The following is a 24,767-nucleotide window of genomic DNA, read 5'->3' as shown; positions in this document are numbered from 1 at the left end:
ATTGCACTCCAGCCTGGGCAACAAGAATGAAACTCCATCTCAAAAAAAAAAAAGAAAAGAAATCACTTGTCATCCTAAAGGTCGAAGTGTCTTGACAGCACATTCCAGACTCAGTAATCATTACAATTATTAATGGTACATAATTAGATGAAAACAATAATGATGAAAATTTTGATACATTATTATTAAACAAAAAAGGAAATGAAGCTCAATTAAATGGATGTCATGTAGAAGTCTTTTTTTTCTTTTTCTTGTTCTTTTTTTTCTGAGACAAAGTCTCACTCTGTTGCCCAGGCTGGAGTGCAGTGGTGCAATCTTGGCTCACTGCAACCTCCACCTCCCGGGTTCAACCAGTTCTCCTGCCTCAGTCTCCCAAGTAGCTGGGATTACCCACAAGTGTCACCACGCCCAGCTAATTTTTGTACTTTTAGTAGAGATGGAGTTTCACCATGTTAACCAGGCTGGTCTCAAACTCCTGACCTTGTGATCCACCCACCTCAGCCTCCCAAAGTGCTGGGATTACAGGTGTGAGCCACCGCACCTGGTCTTTTTTCTTTTCTTCTTATAATTAGTTCATATATGCAAGGTTGAATAGTTAGAATTTATTGCTAGAATGGGCTAGGGTTCATATCAATTATATTCCCTTTTTTTGTCTGATAGGTATAAATGACATATATGAATAAGTAGATAGATTGGGGTAGGTGCAGTGGCTCACGGCCTGTAATCCCAGCAATTTGGGAGGCCAAGGCAGGTGGATTGTTTGAGCCCAGGAGTTCGAGACTAGCCTGGCCAACATGGCAAAACCCTGTCTCTACAAAAAAATACAGAAATTAGCCGGGCATAGTGGTGGGCACCTGTAGTCCCCCCTACTTGGGAGACTAAGGCAGCAGGATAGCTTGAGTCCAGGAGTTGCAGGCTGCAGTGAGCTGTGATTGTGTCCCACACTCTAGCCTGAGCAACAGAGTAAGACCTTGTATCAAAAAAAGAAAAAGAAAGAAAAGAAAAGGTAGATAGAAAGGGAAAAGTTCTTGTTATAGTAACTTCACTGAATTTTTTTTTTTTTGAGTCTCACTCTGTCACCTAGGCTGGAGTGCAGTGGTGAGATCTTGGCTCACTGCACACTCCACCTCCCAGGTTCAAGAGATTCTCCTGCCTCAGCCTCCTGAGTAGCTGGGATTACAGACAATGTGCCACCATTGCCCGGCCAATTTTTTTATTTTTAGTAGAGACAGGGTTTCACCATGCTGGCCAGGCTGGTCTCAAACTCCTAAACTCATGATCCCCTGCCTTGGCCTCCCAAAGAGCTGGGATTACAGGCTTGAGCCCAGCTGGAGGCAAGTCTTTCTTTCGAAAAGCTTGAGGAGGCAATTGTGAAAGAGGAGGTGAAAAGGAAGAAACAACTTGACTGCTTCACTCTTTTCACACCCATGGGCAGTTTTGGGAAAGTGCCTTTGGAAGTTGAGTTTATGAATTATTTTCCTTAAAATTATTCATGCTGGCCGGGCGCGGTGGCTCACGCCTGTAATCCCAGCACTTTGGGAGGCTGAGGAGGGTGGATCACGAGGTCAGGAGTTCGAGACCAGCCTGACCAACCTGGTGAAACCCCATCTCTACTAAAAATACAAAAATTAGCCGGGCGTGGTGGCGCATGCCTGTAATCCCAGCTACTCGGGAGGCTGAGGCAAGAGAACTGGTTGAACCCGAGAGCAGAAGGTTGCAGTGAGCTGAGATCGTGCCATTGCACTCCCAGCCTGGGCAACAAAAGCGAAACTCCATCACAAAAAAAAAAAAAAAAAAAAAAAATCCATGCCAGGCCAGGCGCTGTGGCTCATGCCTGAAATCCCAGCACTTAGGGAGACTGAGGTGGGTGGATCATTTGAGGTCAGGAATTTGAGACCAGCCTGGCCAACATGGTGAAACCCATCTCTACCAAAAACACAAAAATTAGCCGGGCATGGTGGTGAGCACCTGTAATGCCAGCTACTTGGGAGACTGAGGCAGGAGAATCTCTTGAACTTGGGAGGTGGAGTGTGCAGTGAGCCGAGATCTTGCCACTGCACTCCAGCCTAGGCAACAGAGTGAGACTCTATCTCAAAGAAAAAAAAATCCATGCCACTGCGGTAGGCTGAATAATCGTCCCCAAGATGTCCACATCCTAATCCCATTAATGTTACTTTATGTGGCAGAAGAAACTTTGCATACATGATTAAATTAAGGATCTTGAGATGGGTGGGAGATTATCCTGGATTGTCTGTATGGGCTCAGTGTAATCACAGAGTCCTTATAAGAGGGAGGCAGGAGATCCGAGAGACACAATGTGATGTGCTGATGGAAGCAGAGAAATTTATAGATGCGTTGCTGTGGCCTTCAAAGAGGAAAGAGGAGGCCATGAGCCAAGGAAAGCAAGGAGTGCAGCTCTGAAAACTAGAAAAGACAGGAACAGGATTCTTCTCTAAGCTTCCAGAGGCAGCATGGGTGTGCCAGCACTCTGGCTGCTGTCCCGTGAAACCTATTTCAAACTTCCGACCTCCAGAACCGTAAGGTCATAAATGTGTGCTGCTTAAAGCTACTAAGATTGTGGTAATCTGTTACAGCAGCAATAACAATTTAATACTCTCATTTCTCTCTTGGGAAGTCTTTTTGTACTTACGTTAATATAGACAATAACACATCTGTTAACACAGGCAATATGGAACCCACTGTTCTGTTTGTAAAGTGACCACTTTTCCAGTTAAAAAAAAAAAAAAAAGTCTAGGATATCTCATCCTTTTTTTTTTTTTTCTTTTGAGACAGGGTCTTGCTCTGTCACCCAGGCTGGAGTGTAGTAGCTCCATCATGGCTCACTACAGCCTCACCCTCTCCATATTCAGGTGATTCTCCCACCTTAGCCTCCCAAGTAGCTGGGACTATAGGCATGAACCACCATGCCTGGTTAATTTTTGTTTTTTGTTTTTGAGACGGAGTTTTGCTCTTGTCACCCAGGTTGGAGTGCAATCGCGCAATCTCGGCTCACCACAACCTCCGCCTCCTGGATTCAAGCGATTCTCCTGCCTCAGCCTCCTGAGTAGCTGGGCTTACAGGCAATTTTTATATTTTTTTGTAGAGATAGCATTTCATCATGTTGGTCAGGATGGTCTCAAACTCCTGGGCTCAAGCAATCCGCCCACCTTGGCCTCCCAAAATGCTGGCCTTACAGGCGTAAGCCGCTGCACCCAGCTACCTTATCCTTTCTTTCAAATCGTCCCCACCTCCCACACATCCCAGAAGGCTAATGAGGAGAGAGACATTTGATCAGCACATCTGATTTTCTGCAAGATTACAACCTGTTCGGTTTCTGTAACCCTCGGGTCTCCTGGATATTATAAAACATTCTGTACTGTGGGGCCCCACAACGTGATCCACTCCTATAATGCTAATACTTTGGGAAACTGAGGTAGAAGAAACGCTTAAGGCCAGGAGTTTGAGGCTACAGTTAGCCATGATCACACCTTCTACTCCAGCCTTGAAGACAGGGCGAGTCCCTGTCTCTTCAAAAATATATATATATATGGCCGGCCACACTGGCTCATGCCTGTAATCCCAAGACTTTGGGAGGCAGAGGCAAGCAGATCACCTGAGGTCAGGAGTTTGAGACCAGCCTGGCCAACATGGGGAAACCCCATCTCTACTAAAAATACAAAAATTAGCCAGGAGTGGTGGCGCATGCCTGTAATCCCAGCTACTCAGGAGGCTGAGGCAGGAGAATCATTTGAACCCGGGAGGTGGAGGTTTCAGTGAGCTGAGATTGAGCCACTGTGCTACAGCCTGGGCAACAAATGCAGAACTCCATCTCAAAAAAAAAAAAAAAAAAAAAAATAGGCCTAGCGTGGTGGCTCGCACCTGTAATCCCAGCACTTTGGGAGGTCTAGGCAGGTGGATCACCTGAGGTCAGGAGTTCGAGACCAGCCTGGCCAACATGGTGAAACCCTGTCTCTACTAAAAATACAAAAAAATTAGCTGGGCGTGGTGGTGTGTGCCTGTAATCCCAGCTACTCGGGAGGCTGAGGCAGGAGAATCTCTTGAACCCGGGAGGTGGAGGCTGCAGTGAGCTGAGATCACACCATTGTACTCCAGCCTGGGCAACAAGAGTGAAACTCCATCTCAAAAAATAAATAAATAAAATAATAATAATTTTAAAATAATTAAAATGTTTAGAAAGGATTTCTGCACTTTGGGTCTTATTTTCCTCATTTTTCAGTTGAAGAGACCTGATTGCATGATTTCTAAAGACATTTCCAGTTCTAAGAAATTATGATTCTATTTTCTGCCAATGATGGGCATTTCTTGAACTTTATCAAGAATGCAGAAAATAGTCTTCACTCCATCTCCTGAGAACTAAAAAAGGTACATGGTCCTCTCTCCCTAGGACCACTAACATGAGAGGCTCCTGCTGATGAGGGACTTTAGTCATAGGATGGATTCTTATGTATTTAGGATGGTGACTTCCTCACTTGGAAAGTCTATGTGTATATTCCTATTCAAAATATCTGGGAAGCCGGTCGCGGTGGCTCACGCTTGTAATCCCAGCACTTTGGGAGGCCGAGACGGGCGGATCATGAGGTCAGGAGATCGAGACCACGGTGAAACCCTGTCTCTACTAAAAATACAAAAAATGAGCCGGGCGTGGTGGCAGGCGCCTGTAGTCCCAGCTACTCGGGAGGCGGAGGCAGGAGAATGGCGTGAACCCGGGAGGCGGAGCTTGCAGTGAGCCGAGATCGCGCCACTGCACTCCAGCCTGGGCGACAGAGCGAGACTCCATCTCAAAAAAAAAAAAAAAAAAAAATCTGGAAAGCAGACCACAAGATGTACAGAACAAATGGCGGAACACAGAAACCAGAAACACGGAGAAAAGTAATCCCAGTTCCAGAAAAGGCATAGGCCATCTCCCCTTACTAGAACAATCCTCACACACCGCACCCCTCACCTGTCTCATTCCTGCTTATTCTTCAGCTTGCAACTTGAGTGTCTCTTCTGGGAATTCTTAATTCAGCCCAAAGATTAGGTTAGGTTCCCAAAACCTGACTGTGCTTTGTCACATTCATCCCCCTAATGAAGGGCAGGAAGTGTGCCTCTCCCTCACTAAGCTGCAAGCCTGGGAAGGGCAGGAAGTGTGGTTGTCACATTCATCCTGTTCCCAGCGCAGGGTCTGCCACTCAGTGGGTGCCCAACAGATTCGCATTTAATGAAGGCCCGTCTGCTGGCCTTCAGATTTCAGTGCTTATGGAATAATTATTTCTGTCCCCTGCCACTTAGCCCTGTACTCTGCTTTGTGATGGAAAAGAGGAAACCAGGAATAAGAAAATGTGCCCCACAGATTTCGCCAAAACCATAATCTGTTAGATAAATTGCTGAGAGGGAAAACACTAGAATACCTCAAACAGTAATTCCATTCAACACAAAATACTTAAATATATGTACTTTGGGAAAGTACATCACATATCACCACAGAGCAAATGCTGTTGGATCGCCATTATTTAAGGAATATCTCATACTCAGTTTCTGGATTTCTGCAACAACTGGTAAAGGGGAAAATATCACATTTCTTAAATTTATACATGTATAGGCTGGGCGCGGTGGCTCACACCTGTAATCCCAGCACTTTGGGAAGCCAAGAGGGGAGGATCACTTGAGGTCAGGAGTTTGAGACCAGCCTAGCCAACATGGTGAAACCCTGTCTCTACTAAAAATACAAAAAAGTTAGCCGGGCTTGGTGGCAGGAGCCTATAATCCCAACTACCTGGGAGGCTGAGATAGGAGAATCACTTGAACCTGGGAGGCGGTGGTTGCATTGAGCCTAGATCATGCCACTGCACTCCAGCCTGGGTGACAGAGCAAGACTCTGTCTCAAAAAAAAAAAATAAAAAGATAAAAATAATAATAAAAGAAATTTATACATGTATAATTGAATAAGCACAGAATATCTCTGAAAAGATATACCAGAAACTGAGAATTAGCCAAGCCACACCCACACACTTTACTGTCTACATTAGCTTGACTTTGCTAATACCACTGTCTTTACCAACAAGACTAGTATTTCAGGAAGCCCTTGCCCCAAAAATAAAAGCTGTAATGGGAATGGTTAATGGGTACAAAAAAATAGAATGAATAAAATGTAGTATTTGATAGCACAACAGGGTGACTCTAATCAATAATAATTTAGTGTGCTATTTTTTTTTTTGAGACAGAGTCTTGCCTTGTCGCCCAGGCTGGAGTGCAGTGGCGCCATCTCGGCTCACTGCAAGCTCCACCTCCTGGGTTCACGCCATTCTCCTGCCTCAGCCTCCCGAGTAGCTGGGACTACAGGCGCCTGCCACCACGCCCGGCTAATTTTTTTGTATTTTTAGTAGAGACGGGGTTTCACCGTGTTAGCCAGGATGGTCTCGATCTCCTGACCTCGTGATCCACCCGCCTTGGCCTCCCAAAGTGCTGGGATTACAGGCGTAAGCCACCGCGCCCAGCCTAGTGTGCATTTTAAAATAACTGAAAGTACAATTGTATTATTATTTTTTCTTGAAACAGAGTCTCACTCTGTCACCCAGGCTGGAGTGCAGTGGCTCAGTCTTGGCTCACTGCAACCTCCGCCTCCCAAGTTCAAGCAATTCTCCTGCCTCAGCCTCCTGAGTAGCTGGAATTACAGGCGCCCGCCACCATGCCCGGCTAATTTTTGTATTTTCAGTAGAGATGGGGTTTCGCCATGTTGGCCAGGCTGGTCTCCAACTCCTGACCTCAAGTGATCCACCCACCTCAGCCTCCCAAAAGTCCTGGGATTATAGGCGTGAGCCACTGTGCCTGGCCTAATTGTATTGTTTGTAACACAAAGGATAAATGCTTGAGGTCATAGCTATCCCATTTACCCTGATGTGATTATTACACATCACATGCCTGTATCAAAATATCTCATGTATCCCATATACCTACTCTGCACTCACAAAATAAAATTTTTAAAAAACTTTTTATTTCCATAGGTTATTGGGGCACAGGTGGTATTTGGTTACATGAGTAAGTTCTTTAGTGGTGATTTGTGAGATTTTGGTGCACCCATCACCCGAGCAGTATACACTGAACCCTATTTGTAGTTTTTTATTCCTCTCTCCCTTCCCACCCTTTCCCCCCAAGTCCCCAAAGTCCTTTGTATCATACTTATGCCTTTATTTTTTTTAATTTAAAAAACTGTTTAAAATAAAACTTTTAAATAATGTCATTGTTCATTTCAGGAATATCCAGACAACGTATTTTAAATTGCTTGGCTTTCCAGTACAGAGTTATCAAATGATTATTCACACTCGAAAACTTTTTTAAGCCCTCAACTTGCTAAATCATGATCCGTACCCAAACTTAATCAGAGCCCTTCACTGAAAGACCCACCTTAATCCAACCTAGAACCTCATAAATATCCTCCCTTTGCCCTCCCCTCCCAGATGCTACTAAAGTTCCGCAAGGCGGTGTGCTTCCTTGCTATGACATGAATCAACTCAGCTTTGCCTATCTGTGAGGTTTCGGGTGGTGTATTTCAGGGCGCTAACATTTGGCAAAAGTAATAGTATAGGTTACATCTGAGGAGGGAACTGAGAGAAGAAATGTGGAAGGTGTCTTTTTGGACCTTTGAATTTTTACGTGGGCATGTATTGTCTGTTCGAAAATAAATGCTAAAACAAAACAAAAAGTTTAAACGCGGGACACCATTGTGTAATCTCCTTTCTGACCAGAAGGTGTCGCCTCCACCTTTCCTGGGGTTGGGGAAGGGGAAATCTGTAGAGGGGAGAGAAAGGTCCCAGTGAAACAGCAGGGGCCTAGATTGAGAGTGGAAATTTTATCTCCTGGCAAGAAAGGTCCAGAATCTCTCTTCACAATAATAGCTAATATTTATTGAATACATATTAAATGCCAATTAAGGTTTTTAAAACAGGCCGGGCACAGAGGCTCAAGCCTGTAATCCCAGAATTTTGGAAGGCTGCGGCCAGTGGACAGCTTAAGTCTAGGAGTTTGAGAAAAGCCTGGGCAATATGGTGAAACCCTGTCCCTATTTTTTAAACATAAAAAATGAAAGATTTTAAAACAGCATTCTTCTTTTTTTCTTTGAGACAGAGTCTCGCTTTTTTACCCAGGCTGGAGTGCAGTGGCATGATCTCGGCTCACTGCAACCCCCACCTCCCAGGTTCAAGCAAATCTCCTGCCTCCCAAGTAGCTGAGATTACAGGTGTGCACCACCACTCCAGGCTAATTTTTATATTTTTAGTAGAGATGGGGTTTCATCATGTTGGCCAGGCTGGTCTCGAACTCCTGACCTCAAAGTGATCCGCCTGCATCAGCCTCCCGAAGTGCTGGGATTACAGGCGTGAGCCACTGTGCCCAGGTTTAATACAGCATTCCTAAGGTAAAATTGGCATACAATAACAGCACATATTTAGTGCACAATTTGATGAATATTAACATGTATGCAACCATGAAACTATCACCATAATCAAGATAATGGAACATATCACCCCCAAAGCTTTCTTGTGCTAATTTGCAATCCCTCCCTTCCTCCCTATCAGTTTTAAGTACTTTACATAGATAATTTTATCTTCACTACCACTCTTTGAGGTATTATCACTCCCATTTTACCAAGGAGGAAACAAGTATAGTTAGGCTAAATAAATTGCCCAAAGTCGTTCAGCTAGCAAGATGTAGAGCTGTTATTTGAACACAGGCTGATTGACACCAGATACACACTACATCAGCAATTTTCAAACTGGAGTACATGTATCTCTGGGGTGTACAAAGCCTTTCCAATATGGACAGGGCTGAAATTTCCAGATTTTGACTTCCACATGCAGTCTCCATCTTGACACTTCACCAAGAATGTTCTGTACGTGTCAAAGCATCTTCTTTCCCCTCTCCCTGCTCACTTTACAAAAGGTTACTGCAACTCTCATTCCTTCCATGGTATGCTGTTCTAGGGTAAACACACACACACACACACACATCCTCTTGACCACCAAAGATAATTTGAAATATTGTCACTTTGTGTAGATAAAGTACTTTCATGAAAAATCTTTTTGGAAGTCAAGATTTATAATTCTTTCAACCAAATTAAAGGAGCATCTAATCAAGTTGAGTGCTGATAAATCAGTTTTTGATGAAAGATTATTATAAGGTTTTGGTATATAACTTGAAAGAGTTCACAAAATTCACTGGCATTGCTAAAGCTAAATGCCTTCTATTCCTATTTATATGAGTGAGATTTCTCAAATAATATACCTAAAGAAATTAAAAATTGGAATACAATTAATCTTGATTCTTATCTCATTCTAGAAATAAGCAAATTATGAGCCAGGTATGGTGGCTCACACCTGTAATCCCAGCACTTTGGCAGGCAGATCACTTGAGGTCAGGAGTTTGAGACCAGCCTGGCCAACATGGTGAAACCCCATCTCTATTAAAAATACAAAAATTAGCCAGGCATGGTGGCAGGCGCCTGTAGTCCCAGCTACTCGGGAGGCTGAGGCAGGAGAATCACTTGAATCCAGGAGGTGGAGGTTGCAGTGAGCTGAGATTGTGCCACTGCACTCCAGCCTGGGGTACAGAGTGAGACTCCGTGTCAAAAAAAGAAAAAAAGAAATAAGTAATAATCATCTGTGAATGTATGCACTAATATATTATTGGATAATTGAAAAAAATCCTAACCACATTCATGTCAGTAGAAAATGCGCTTCTAGTTTTTACTTTTTATTATGTGTAATATTTTTTGGCCAGGTGCATTGGCTCATGCCTGTAATTCCAGCATTTTGGAAGGCAAGGTGGGAGGATCACTTGAGGTCAGGAGTTTGAGACCAGCCTGGCCAAGGTAGTGAAACCCCCTCTCTGCTAAAAATACAAAAATTAACTTGGTGTGGTGGCACGTACCTGTAATCCCAACTACTAGAGAGGCTGAGGCAGGATAATTGCTTGAACCCAGGAGGCAGAGGTTGCAGTGAGCCAAGATTATACCACTGCACTCCAACCTGGGCAACAGAGCAAGACTCTGTCTCAAAACAAGTGATATTTTTTAACTTATTATTTTAAAAATGTGTGCTATTTTGATCCAATATGTCTAATTGTGATGTTAACTCAATCCACAAGAAGCCTTGAATATATTTGAACCTTATAAAATAAAAACGTTTTGATATCTGAAGTTATATACATATTTTTATGGCAGAAACTTTGATAAGATGATCAATAAAACTTTTAAGCATAAAAACATATTAAATAAAATTATCTGATAAAAATGAATGAAGGTTAGGCATGGTAGCTCACGCCAGTAATTCCAGCACTTTGGGAGGCTGACATGGGATGATTGCTTGAGCTCAGGAGTTTGAGACCAGCTGGGCAACACGGCGAAACACTGTCTCTACAAAAAATGCAAAAATTAGCCTGGTATGGTGGCAAACACCTGTAGTCTCAGGTACTTGGGAGGCTGAGGCAGGAGGATTGCTTGAGCCTGGGATGTAGAGGCTACAATGAGCCATGATTGCACCATTGCACTCCAGCATGGGTGACAGAGACCCTGTCTTAAAAAAAAAAAAAAAAAAAATTAGATGTTGACTGAAAATATGCAAAAGAATGTATGCTTTTAAAAAATTATTTTAAAAAATTATTTTAGGAGATAGGCAATAAAAAATGTTTGAGTCCATGTTTCTTTATGTTTGTGTCACAGAAAACACAATTATTATTTTTGATTGGTCAAACCAAAATCTCTTCAGGGATGTGTTATTGTAGTGGGAAATCAGAGACTGGAGAGACTAAGTGGAATTCAGGAGGGAATATTTTAAGTGTACACTAGCTCAGCGGACATGCATCTTGAAAGTCTGAGCAGCAAACAAAGAAAATGAACGTCTTTTATGCACTTTGAGGTGGGAATTATATGATGCAGGAAGCTGGTTTACAAAAGCGAGAACAAAGCAGTTAATTATCAGGTGACATTCTTAGGACTCAGCTTACATCTTGGGAAAACATGTCTTGCGACTCATGCTTATCTATCTTGTGACTTTGCAGCTGCACAGCAAGAAAAACAGGAGCTTACAGAACTTACAAAATATGTGGAGGAGAGATATGGTTAATGCTTCACAGACCTTACAGAGGAGCAGTTAATATTCTTTCTTAACTCTTATTTCAGGGGGGCTACTTCATGTCTATTCTAGGATAACTTTAAACTGTAAATTTAATTTCTTTTAATTTTTCCACTTTATTATGAGCTGAAATGTGTTTCCCAAAATTTATATGGGTTTTTTTGTTTTGTTTTGTTTTGTTTGAGACAGGGTCTCGCTCTGTTGCCCAAGCTTGAGTGCTGCAGTGGCATGATCTCGGCTCGACCTCCTGGGCTTAAGTGATCCTCCCACTTTAGCCCCCAAGTTTCTGAGACTACAGGTATGCACCACCACACCCAGTTAAATTTTTTTGTTTATTTATTTATTTTTTTTTGTAGAGATGAGTCTCCCTGTGTTGCCCAGGCTGATCTCTAGCTCCTGGGCTCAAGCAATCCTCCTGCCTTGGCCTCCCAAAGTGCTGGGATTACAGGCATGAGCCACCACACCTGGCTTCCAAATGTATATGTTGGAGCCATAACCCCCAATGTGACTGTATTTGGAGATAGGGCCTTTAAAGAGGTAATCAAGGTAGAATGTGGCCATAAGGGTGGCTAATCCAATGTGACCGATGTCTTTAGAGGAGGAAGAAGGGAGTTACGAATGCATAATCACAGGGAATAGGCCACTATGGGCAAAAGTCCAGAGTGGGCAAAACTGGTAACTGTCAGCTGTTAACACACCCAGGAACTGAAGGAATAAATGCTTCTGTCTTGAAAGGGGGTGGTTCTAGGTGCTGTGCCACAGAGTCCACTATGCTGTCATTATTCATGGACCACACAATTGTGTACCGAGATAATTTAAAAGAACCTAAGAAAAAAACCAAGACAATAAGCAAATTTAGCAAGGTTGCTGGATTCAAGGTGCAAACACAAAATAAATAGGAAATTAGATGTTATTACTGAAATTGTTTACATAACATCAAAAGAACCAACTGCCTAGGAATGAATTTAATATAAGATGTGCAACACCCACTACACTGAAAACTACAAAACACTGCTGAGAGAAATTGAGGATGGACTTAATACTTAAAGGATAGAGCATGTTCATAAATTGGAAACTTAATATTATAAAGATGTCAGTCATCTTCAACGCTATAGCTTCAAAGCAATCCTCCCAAATTCTCAGAAGGTTTTTTGAGGAAATTAACAAACTGATTTAAATTTATATGGAAATTCAAAATGCCAAGAATAGCTAGGGCTATCTTGAAGAAGAATCACAAAACCTAGAGGATTATACTACCCAAAATCAAGAACTATAATAAAACTGTAGTGTGTGTGGGGGTGTGTGTGTGTGGGTGTGTGTGAGAGATATTGTTGCAAGGATAGGCGAAGTAAACAAGGAGACAAAACAGAATCCAGGAATAAACTCTCCCATGTATGGCTACCTTATTTATGATAAAAGCAACATGCTGTAATGTAGTGGGAAAAGGATGGTCTTTCAATAGATGATCTGAGCCATATAAAATATCCACATAGGAAAACAAAGTCTCTTGACCTAGCTCATACCATGTGCAAAAAGCAATTTCAGATAAAATTAAAACAAAAACAGCTTTTAGCTGGGTGCAGTGGCTCATGCCTGTAATGTCAACACTTTGGGAGGCCGAGGCAGGCAGATTGCTTGAGCTCAGGAGTTAGAGACCAGTCTGGGCAACATGCTGAAACCCCAACTCTATCAAAACAATACGAAAAATTAGCAGGGTGTGGTGGCATGTGCCTCCTGAGGTGGGAGGATTGCTTGAGCCCGGAGGCAGAAGTTGCAATGAGCTGAGATTGCACCACTGCACTCCAACCTGGGTGACAGAGTGAGAGAGTGAGACCCTGTTTTCTAAAAAAAAAAAAAAAAAAAAAGCTTTTGTTTGAAAACATAAGGAAAGCATTTTTTGACCCTGAAGTAAAGATTTCTTTCTCTTTATTTTGATTTTGATTTTGTAGAGACAGCTGCCTTCACACTCCTGGCCTCAAGTACAACCTCCCAAAGTGCTAGGAATACAGATGTGAGCCACCACACCCAGGCAAGATTCTTAAATAGAATAATAAAATCACTCACTTGAACTATATTAAAATTAAGAACTTTTGTTCACCAAAAGACATTATTGAAAGAATGAGAAGGCAACCCATAGACTGAAGAAGATATTTGCGGTACTGAAGTTTATTCTGAACTTTTTGCAAGTCTGAAAATCTCACAAAGTCCTCTGATCTAGATATATAAAGAATTTCACAACCCAGCAATCCCATTACTAGATGTATACCCAGAGGAATATAAATCATTCTACCATAAAGACACATGCATGCAAATGTTCACTGCAGCACTATTCACAATAGCAAAGATATGGAATCAACCTAAATGTCCATCAATGACAGATTGGATAAAGAAAATGTGGTACATATAAACCATGGAATACTATGCAGCCATAAAAAGGAATGAGACCATGTCTTTCACGGGAACATGGATGAAGCTGGAGGCCATTATACTCAGCAAACTAATGCAGAAACAGAAAACCAAATCCCACCAGCCTGGCCAACATAGCGAAACCTCGTCTCTACTAAAAATACAAAAATTAGCCAGGCATGGTGGTGCATGGGAACGGTGGTGCATGCCTGTAGTCGCAGCTCCTCGGGAGGCTGAGACAGGAGAATCACTTGAACCCAAGAAGTGGAGGTTGTGGTGAGCCAAGATCGCGCTGCTACACTCCAGCTTGGGCAACAGAGTGAGACTTCGTCACAAAAAAAAAAAAAAGAAAAGAAAAAGAAAATCAACTGCCACACATTCTCACTTATAAGTGGGAGCTAAATGGTAAGAACTTATGAACACAAAGAAGGGAACAAGAGACACTGGAGTCTACTCGACGGAGGATGGTAGGAGGAGGGAAAGGAGCAGAAAAGATAACTATTGGGTACTGGGCCTAATACCTAGGTGATGAAATAATCTGTACAACCAACCCCAGTGACACGTGTTTACCTATGTAACAAACCTGCACAGGTAGCCCCAAATAAAAGTTAAATAAAAAACCTCAAATAAAAGTTAAAAAAAAAGAAAATGGTTTAAAAAAAAGAAAAAAACAAACCAAAAAATAAAAAAAAGAATTTCAAAAGAAAGTCAATCCAGAATCATAAACAAAAGCCTTGAACAGACCCTTTTTCATCAGAGGATATCCAACCGCAATGAGATACCACTTCACACACACTAAGATGGCTAGAATTTAAAAAATAGGGCCAGGCGCAGTGGGTCACGCCTGTAATCCCAGCACTTTGGGAAGCCAAGGCGGGCAGATAACTTGAGGCAAGGAGTTCAAGACCAGCCTGATTAACATGGCGAAACCCAGTCTCTACTAAAAATAGAAAAATTAGCCAGGCATAGTGGTGCACACCTGTAGTCCCCGCTACTTGGGAGGCTGAGGTGGGAGAATCGCTTGAATCTGGGAGGCAGAGGTTGCAGTGAGCCGAGATCGTGCCACTGCACTCCAGCCTGGGTGACAGAATGAGATTCTGTCTCAAAAATTAAAAATAAAAATAAAAAACAGGCCAGGTGTGGTGGCTCAACCTATAATCTCAGCACTTTGGGAGGCCGAGGTGGGCGGATCACCTGAGGTGAGGAGTTTGAGACCAGCCTGGCCAACATGGTGAAACACCATCTCTAGTAAAAATACAAAAATTAGCCAGGCGTGGTGGTGGGCACCTGTAATCCCAGCTACTTGGGAGGCTGAGGCAGGAGAATCGCTTGAACCTGGGAGGTGGAGGTTGCAGTGAGCTGAGATCGTGCCATTGCACTTCAGCCTGGGCAACAAGAGTGAAACTCTGTCTCACAAAAAAAGAGAGAGAGAGAAGAAGAAGGAGGAAATACTTCCAGGGACTTCCGGTTACTTTTTGTAGGCTGCAATTCTGCCACATGGCCAAACCTAACTGCAAGCGATTCTGAGAAGGTGACGGTTTTAGTTGGGCACGTTGCTGCTCCAAATAAAATTGTACTTTTTGTCAGTGATAAAGAGAATAGATAATGGGGTGTGGTGGGGGGGAGCTGGAAGCACCCAGCACAGGGTCCAAGCTTCCAGAGATCTTACATTCTGATGGGGGAGATGGGAGGGTCAACGGAAAACAGGAACCCAGCTTGGTAAATCCTCCGCTGGAATCACAGGTGCTTCCAGGAGCAGAGAGCTCTTAAGGAAGCCTTGCCAGAGTAGGAAACACACCTTGGAGGGCCATTCCTTGAAGGACTAGTGGAAGTCCTCCAAGCAGAAGAGAGAAAAGCTTTTCAAGCATGATAGAAAGCATCTTTCAAAGTTATCGGAGATTTTAGTGGAAATTGGGAAACAAATGTTCCGTGTTCCTGAAATGTGAGGGTCTAAGACTGAAGATGGAGCTGGCGGGGAGGGGGGCAGGAAGAAAACAGTCATGAAAGTCTGGTAGGCCATGAAGAGGAATAGAACTTTACCCCTAAGAGCCCCTGAAGGGTTTTAAGCAAATGAATGTCATAATCAGATTAGGATTTTATTTTTTAAAAAGAATGAGATGGGGTCTTGCTATGTTGTCCAGGCTGGTCTTAAACTCCTGGGCTCAAGTGATCCTCCTTCCTCAGCCTCCCAAAGTGCTGGGACTACAGGAGGAAGCCACTGCACCTGGCCCAGATTTTAAAGAGCTAGCAGTACATCACCTGACACACAATTATAAGGGTTAGTTGAATGGAGGCAGCCATGTGTATGGAGAATATGTAAAGTAAAATAATAGACATAGGGGTGGAGGAATGTTCTGACACAGAAGGAGCATCAACCAGGTTTTTGCAACACTCTGGATGAGGTATGATAAATATTTCAACAGGGCTACAGGAAGAAGGATAGAAAGTTCTCTGTGCTCCAAATGTGACGTATTTTTCTTATTAAAGTAGGATTCTTAGAAAGAAAAAAAGCGTAGGATTCTTTTCTGATACTGGTTCCTTTCCACTTCCTACCAAATCCTTGATGAAGAGGGGGATTCAAGGGGGAGGTAGGAGAAGGGAAAGCCTTCAAGAGGCCATTGTTATGGGAAGAAATATTGGTGAGATCCTGGGTTCTGAAGTCCCTTCTCTTCCTTTGCTGTTGAAATGTTGGCACTCCCTTTCCTTCTCTCCTCTTCTCATTTCCTGTTCCCTAGCTAGTCCTCTACACCCTTGGCTTCTCACTACCTATTTGCTGCTAACTGCCAGTCTTTATCTTCAGATTTCTTTTAGTGGTTGACATGATCCTTTATATCCCACTATCTCAACATCTTCACCATCAGGCCTTACACATTCTCCAACTCTTTTTTTTTGTTTTGTTTTTTTTTTGAGACGGAGTCTCGCTCTGTCACCCAGGCTGGAGTGCAGTGGTGTGATCTTGGCTTACTGCAAGCTCCACCTCCTGGGTTCACGCCATTCTCCTGCCTCAGCCTCCTAGTAACTGGAACTACAGGCACCTGCCACCACGCCCAGCTAATTTTTAATATTTTTAGTAGAGACGGGCTTCACCGTGTTAGCCAGGATGGTCTCGATCTCCTGACCTCATGATCCACCTGCCTCGGCCTCCCAAAGTGCTGGGATTACAGGTGTAAGCCACCGCACCCAGCCTCTCAAACTTAATATAGTAAACTGAACACACTATTTTCTGTCTTTCTATATCTCTACCTGCATGGATGGCACCATCCACCCAGTTAAAAGGGATCAAAATATGCCAACCAAATTGTGCCACTTTGGCATAAGTATGATTTTGAGCTGGAAGGCAATTAAGAAACACTTAAAAGCAGGGTATAAATTTCCCCTTATGAAGGAAAGTGTCTCTCTTCCCCTCTCCCATATCAGGAGAAGGAGAATAACTTATATCACAAGAGACAGGAAGTCAGCACCAACTTGAATCTGCATAAACAAATCTTACTAAAATAGCCATTATCTTCCATTAGTGCCTCCCATATATTTACCTTCCCATTATTTACTGCCCCTAGATGCCCAAATCTCACTTCCTTTGTCTTGTTATGTTTCCACAACTTGTCCTGTGTTAAAATGGCATATAAGCCCCGTTCCGAATTGCTTCTCTTGTTTTCACTTCTTCCCTGTGAAGTTCTCACATGCTTGTGAAATAAACCTTTCCCGTTCATCCGTCTTTTCTCGGTTTCATTTGCAGGCCCCGTATACTAAACCTAACAGGTAGAGGACAAGGTTTTTCTCCTGTATGTAATCCACAGTCTAGAATTCTGGTAGTCTTCCCAGCCTCTTCCCTTACTCTCCTTTCATTCACTTAGTCTCTGACACTGGTGAGCAACCTGAGCCCTGTGCTTCTGTAAAACAGGTCAGTTAAGAAATTTACCCATCGTTTTGTTTTCCAAAACCCTCCAACCTTTTGTGTTCCAACAAAAAAGCTAACTGCAAAGAATCACCCTGCTCACACATATTCCATAAAAAGCCTCATCTCCATCCTTCCTTATGGCTCCCATAAGACTCATGTATGACTCTTTTGTTCGCCGCCTCTATGAAACCTCAGGTCCCCTTCCTTTTCTCTGAGATGTTATTAATTAATGAACATGTTCCTGATTGCAATGGCCCGAATAAAACCACCTCTGTAATTGTCTGGTACATTTTGTCTTTGATGTCAGTAAGTCTTCCTGATTCTATCTCCTAAGCTGAGTAGCTGTTGTCCCCTCCTCCCCCTCCCACTCCCCGTTCACCAGCTTTTACCTGGATAACTGTAGCAGTCTCCTAAATGGTTTCAAGGACTTCAGCTTTCTTCTTCTCCACCCCATTCTTCACATTACTGCTAGAATGATCTTTCTGAAAAGCAAGTCATTTTCCAATCTCTGTTTCCCAGTCTAACTTTGAGGAGACACTACCTGCTCCCCCACCCCGCCCCACACATACACACACACAATCCATGAGTATACTGAATTACTTGGGTGAAATACTGTGCTTTCTCCCCACCTCTTTTTTTTTTAGACAGAGTCTTGCTCTGTTGCCCAGGGTCCTGGAGTGCAGTGGTGCAATCTCTGCTCACTGCAACCTCCACCTCCCATATTCAAGCAATTCTCATGCCTCAGCCTCCCGAGTAGCTGGGATTATAGGCGCCTGCCACCACACTCGACTAATTTTTTGTATTTTTACTACAGACGAGGTTTCACCATGTTGGCCAGGCTGGTCTCGAACTCCTGATCTCAAGTGATCTGCCTGCCTCGGCCTCCCAAAGTGCTGGGATTACAGGCATAAGCCACCACACCTGGCCTCCCATAGCTTTTTGTGCTTTCTTCTATCATTTTTTTGTCACACTGTATTATAACTGTTAATTTGTTTGTTTCCTTCCTCCCTCTACTAGTCTGTGAGCTTCTTGAAGAGAGAAACTTCATTTTATTTATCTTTGTATTCCCAGGCCTGGTACACTACCTGACATATAATAAATGTATGTATCAGTATTTACTATAAGTACTGTAATACCAAGTGTCACTTGAATGCTAAATGCCACCTAATCCTCACAGTCACCTTCTCAAATATGCACAAATGTTTATATTTCAATGAGGTGGACAATGTACATGTTCTCATTAACATCCTTTTATTCAGGATAGTTGATAATTTAAGCATAAGAATATTCTTTTTATCCTATCTGAAATCCCAAAGGTGCAAGAATAAAGAGTTTTCCTAATCATTTAAGATGTATTCTGCTCACATAACTTCTTAAGTCTTGAGGATCACCATTTCCTTTGGTTCCAAAAGAGGGGATGCTCTGGTAAGTGCTGCAGACCCAAAATGTACATGGGGTGGAGCTTTTAGTGAGTGGAAGGGGCTTTCATGACCATGACTACCTTCTTTTTTTTTTTTTTTTTTTTGGAGACCAAGTCTCACTCTGTCGCCCAGGCTGGAGTGCAGTGGCGCAATCCCAGCTCACTGCAACCTCCGCCTCCCGGGTTCAAGCGATTCTCCTGCCTCAGCCTCCCGAGTAGCTGGGATTACAGGCACGTGCCACCATGCCCAGCTAATTTTGTATATTTAGTAGAGACAGGGTTTCACCATGTTAGCCAGGCTGATCTTGAATGCCCAATCTCTAGTGATCCGCCTGCCTAAGCCTCCAAAACTGCTGGGATTACAGGTGTGAGCCACTGCACCTGACAACTACCTTCTTTTCTTTAGAGTTCCCTCTGTTCTCTTCCTTTGATACCCAAGAGGCAAGCCTGGGAATGACCTCCTTTGCATATCTTCCCCCATCTGCCCTCACTATAGGAACTCCTAGAAGGACCAGGACAGAAACAAGGGTGGAGGAGAAAGGGACAGAACAATTAATGCAACTGTGACCCTGGGCTTGGGGGAATATTCTCTTCAGTATACACTTTTATTTATTTTATTTTTATTTTTTTGAGACAAGGTCTCACTCTGTCACCCAGGTTGGAGTGCAGTGGTGCAAACTCGGCTCACTGCAAACTCCTCCTCCCGGGTTGAAGTGATTCTCCCACCTTAGCCTCCGGAGTAGCTGGGACTACAGGAACACACCACCATGCCTGGCTAATTTTTGTGTTTTTGGTAGAGATGGAGTTTTGCCATGTTGCCTAGGTTGATCTCAAACTCAGAGCTCAAGCGATCCACCCACCTTGGACTACCAAAGTGCTGGAATTACAGGAGTGAGCCACTGTGCCTGGCCTTTTTAATTTTAAATTCAGGAGGTCCATATGCAGGTTTAGATTCAGGGGGTAAATATGCAGGTTTTGTTACATGGGTATATTGCGTGATGCTGTGGTTTGAGTTAGTGATCCCATTGCCCAAATAGTGAACATAGTACCTGAAAGTAGGTTTCAACTCTTGCCCTCTTTCCTCCCTCCTCCCTTTTGGAATCTCCAGTGTTTATTGTTCCTGTCTTTGTGTCTATGTGTACAACATGTTTAGCTCCCACTTAAAAGTTAGAACATGCAGTATTTGGTTTTCTCTTTCTGCATTAATTCACTTAGGATAATGGCCTCCAGCTGCATCCATGCTGCTGCAAAGGACATGATTACATTCTATTTATTTATTTATTTAGATACGGAGTTTTGCTCTTGTCGCCCAGGCTGAAGTGTGATGGCAGTATCTCGGCTCACTGCAACCTCCACCTCCCGGGTTCAAGCAATTCCCCGGCCTCAGCCTCCCGAGTAGCTGGGATTATAGGCACCTGCTACCACGCCCTGCTAGGTTTTTGTATTTTTAGTAGAGATGGGGTTTTGCTATGTTGGCCAGGTTGGTCTCGAACTCCTGACCTCAGGTGATCCACCCACCTCGGCCTCCCAAAGGGCTGGGTTTACAGGTATGAGCCACTGCACTGGGACGATTGCATTCTTTTTTATGGCTACATAGTATTCCATGGTGTATATGTACCGTGTTTTCTTTATCCAATCTACCATTGATGAACATCTAGGCTGATTCCATGTCTTTGCTATTGTGAATAGTGCTGCAAAAAACGTACAGGTGCCTGTGTCCTTCTGGTAGAAAGATTTATTTCCCTTTGTGTATATACCCAGTAGTGAGATTGCTGGGTTGAATGGTAATTCTATTTTTAATTCTTTGAGAAAACTCCAAACTGCTTTCCACAGTGGCTGAACTAATTTACATTCCCACCAACAGTGTGTTAGTGTTCCGTTTTCTCTGCTACCTCACCAACATCTATTATTTTCTGACTTTAATAATAGCCATTCCAACTAGTGTGGATGGTATCTCATTGTGGTTTTGATTTTGCATTTCTCTAATGATTAGTGATGTTGAGCATTTTTTCATATGTTTATTGGCCACTGGTACTCTTCTTTTGAGAAGTGTCTGCTCATGTCCTTTTGCCCACGTTTTAATGGGATTATTTGTTTTTTTCTTGTTGATTTGTTTAAGTTCCTTATAGATTCTGGATGTTAGTTCTTTGTTGGAGGCACAGTTTGTTAATATTTTCTCCTATTCTTTAGGCTGTCTGTTTACTCTGTTGATAGTTTCTTTTGCTGTGCAGAAGCTCTTTAGTTTAAGTAGGTCCCATCTGTCATTTTTTGTTTTTGTAGAATGTACTTATTTTCCCTGACTTTTCAGTCAGAATTTACAATCAAGGGGAGCATAATGGATCCAGTGGATACCCAGGATAAAAGAGTGTAATTGCCTAGAGAATCTTTTCTGTTAAATATCATTCATCTTACTTCCCTTATCCCTTTGCCTCCAAACCTGTTTCCAAAACAAAAGCATTGCTCTGAGGAAGTGCCTGCACAGTGATAGATAGCCCATGTGGGGAAAGGCTGGGAGAATCATGCAGAAGAGAAACCGAGAGAGATGGAGAGGGCATTCTGGCCAGCCACTTTTCTTGTAATCAATCACTGTTTGCCCTGCAGTAGTGGGCTGGTTGAGCGTAGCCCCACAATTAAAATTCTCTATTCTAAGTCCTCACATCTTTAAGATCGTTCTTTGAGAAGTCTGGGTTAAAAGGTTTAAGGAAGAAACCAAATTGTGAGTTTTGGGGGAAAGGATGATCATCATCTTTAAAAGAACTTTTAGTTTCCAAAGACATATGTATAGAACTAAATGCACCGATTTTCTTTTCCATTTTTATTTTTTTAGCCAATTCCCAAAGCCCTAAATCACATTTTCCCTTAGATTTAAACTCTAGAAAAACATTATTATATCATTATTATTATTATTTATTATTATTATTATTTTTTGAGACAGGGTCTTGCCTTGTTGTCCAGGCTGGAGTGCAGTGGCGCAATCTCAGCTCACTGCAACCTCCACCTCCAGTGTTGAGGCGATTCTCCTGCCTCGGCCTCCCAAGGGGCTGGGATTACAGGCCCGTGCCACCACACCTGGCTAATTTTTGTATTGTTAGTAGAGACAGGTTTTACCACGTTGGCCAGGCTGGTCTTGGACTCCTGACCTCAAGTGATCCGCCCACCTCGCACTCCCAAAGTGCTGGGATTACAGGCATGAGCCACCGTGTCCGGCCTAGGAAGACATTCTTATCTTCTCTAGTTCACCCTCTACCACCGTCTCCTCTCTGGAGAGCCCCCTAAATGGCTAAACAAAACAGCTAAACCACGTTTCTTCCCCCTATGACCCTGTGCATGCAACGCCTCCTCTGAGTGACTGTTCCTATCCCATCTCCTTGCAAAGGTAGTAGAAAGTATTATAGCTGAGGTTCAGACATATTCATCTGTTACCCATATACTAGTCAGAGAAATTAAATTATTTGATTGAATGAGTTCTGCTTCAAGCGACAGAAGACTGTTCCACCCTCCAGTAATGTCACAGAGGACTAATTGAGTTTCCAGCTTCTATCCTGAAAAGCGAACAATCAAACAAAAAATAGAAGACACTGTGATACTCAGAAGCTCATTATATACATAGAGGATACTTGACCTCTCTCTATATACAAAAAAATCTCACAAATGCACAACTGGATTATTAATAGTGTTATCTCACAGGTGTAGAATCAGGTAACCTTTACTTTCATCTTAGTATTTTCATATAACAAAGATGTATTATGTAAAAATATTAGGAAAAATCAATCTATTTTCAATCTGATAGAAAAAAGTATTGTTTAATACCAAGATTAGCTTTTTCTTCTGTAAACTATTTTCAAGAGTTTAGGACAGGCTGGGCACAGTGGCTCACACCTGTAATCCCAGCACTTTGGGAGGCTGAAGTAGGCAGATCACCTGAGGCCAGGAGTTGGAGACCAACCTGGCCAACATGGCGAAACCACATCTCTATTAAAAATACAAAAAAATTAGCTGGGCGTGATGGCATGTGCCTGTAATTCCAGCTACTCAAGAGGCTGAGGCACAAGAATCGCTTGAACTTGGGAGGCAGAGGCTGCAGTGAGCTGAGATCATGCCACTGCACTCCAGCCTGGGCGACAGAGCCAGATCCTGTTTCAAAAAAAAAAAAAAAGTTTAAGACAAAAAGGGAAAGCTCACTTTCTATCAAAAATAAGCTTCCAAAAGACAATAACAGGGCTGAGTGTGGTGGCTCACGCCTGTAATCCCAGCACTTTGGGAGGCCGAGGCAGGCAGATCACCTGAAGTCAGGAGTTCGAGACCAGCCTGATCAACATGGTGAAACCCTGTCTCTACTAAAAATACAAAAATTAGCCAGGTGTCATGGTGGGCACCTATAATCCCAGCAACTCGGGAGGCTGAGGCAGGAGAATCACTTGAACCTGGGAAGTGAGCCACTCAACCTCCGCCACTGCCCTCCAGCCTGGGCAACACAGTGAGACTCTATCTCAAAAGACAATAACAGTAACTCGAAAGCGGTCTCTCTTAACTTCTGCCACCCTAACCCATAACTCCACCCATTTCTCCGCTGGACTTACCTCATTCACAGGGATCAGAATACTGAATTGTTGCCTGTTCATCTGTAAAATGAAATAAGACATACTATTACTTTGAGGGCCTCCTATATTCAGAGGGAAAATGCTTCAGAAAAGCTACTGCTTGAGTCCCTTCCAGAGAATCTCTACAGGTTATAAGCATATTCAGAATTACAAGTTTCAATCACTAATATTTGTACATTGTGACAAACTATTAATCATACCAAAAATAATAGAAATAGCCCTTTGAGAACAATGGTTCACATTGTTCTCTGATCACATAAAATGTCTCTAGTGTACGCAACTTAAAAACGGCACACAACTGAATTAAAATATTTTAGGGGATTAGATAATTTAATTATGTGCTACTTGGCTTGGGAAGGAGTATTTGTAAAATTAAGAGAGAAGCCATGAAGAATGAGGCAGAAGTAAGTTGGGAGATGCAGGTAAGATCTCAGCTCTCATTTCAGCCCAGCCCCTCACCTGGTAGGTAGTAGTCATAGACCTTGATGGTTGCTGGTTTCAAGTTGGTGACCAGCACACTTTGGCTGATGGTGAAGGTATAAGTCTGAGTGTTCTTAATGAGCTGTGGGGAAGACAGATGAAACAGTACCTTAGAAGTAAAATGAAAATTACACTCTATGCAATGTGGAGTTAGAAGACCCTTGCTGTCTTCATGAAGATTTTCTGAAGCCCCGCCAGGCACGGTGGCTCATGCCTTTAATCCCAGCACTTTGGGAGGCCGAAGTGGTTGAATCACCAGAGGTCAGGAGTTCCAGACCAGCCTGGCCAACATGGTGAAACCCCATCTCTACTAAAAATACAAAAATTAGCCAGGCATGGTGGCTGGCACCTGTAATCCCAGCTACTCAGGAGGCTGAGGCAGGAGAATCGCTTGAACCCAGGAGGCGGATGTTGCACTGAGCCAAGATGGCGCCACTGCAGTCCAGCCTGGCAACAGAGTGAGACTCCATCTCAAATTTAAAAAAAAAAAAAATTTTTTTTTAATTAAAAAAAGATTCTCTGAAACCCTCTATGTACCGCTACTGCCCTATGACAGTCTTAAAGACATTGCCTTCTGCTGACTTCCTGCCTCTTTCTTCTTAGGCTCTTACAGCTCTCTGCCCCTCTTGTGAACTGGTTCCCTTTGTTCATGGTCCACCCTGACCCATGGCCTCTCCACTAAATTAGTCAAAGTGGCCAAAGAACCAGAGGCTTACATTTTACTCCAACAGTTCTATGCCCCTTACTGGTTTGCTTTCTTCAATCTGGTCCCTGAGCAAACGATACCTCCTCAAAGAGGCTTTCTTTGAACACTTTATTTAAAAATAGTCACATCC

At 43.0% G+C, this 24,767-nt stretch overlaps 1 protein-coding gene across 1 annotated transcript in view; it reads right to left on the bottom strand.

Annotated features, from left to right (window-relative positions):
* Positions 1-21,660: 21,660 nt before the first annotated feature.
* Positions 21,661-24,767, bottom strand: part of A2ML1 (alpha-2-macroglobulin like 1) — a 53,421-nt gene continuing 50,314 nt past the window's right edge. The window contains exons 34-36 of the mRNA XM_054442298.1: positions 23,911-24,013; positions 23,431-23,472; positions 21,661-22,392 (exon numbers count right to left, since the gene is read on the bottom strand). Coding sequence (XP_054298273.1) covers positions 23,432-23,472; positions 23,911-24,013 — 144 coding nt within the window. The 3' untranslated portion in view covers positions 21,661-22,392; position 23,431. The remainder of the gene's footprint in view (positions 22,393-23,430; positions 23,473-23,910; positions 24,014-24,767) is intronic.

The sequence above is a fragment of the Pongo pygmaeus genome, chromosome 10, assembly GCF_028885625.2.
Source record: "Pongo pygmaeus isolate AG05252 chromosome 10, NHGRI_mPonPyg2-v2.0_pri, whole genome shotgun sequence".
In the NCBI taxonomy this organism is placed as follows: domain Eukaryota; kingdom Metazoa; phylum Chordata; class Mammalia; order Primates; family Hominidae; genus Pongo; species Pongo pygmaeus.
The sequence above is the reverse complement of the archived record's forward strand: the minus strand, read 5'-3'. Positions and strand labels throughout refer to the sequence as shown.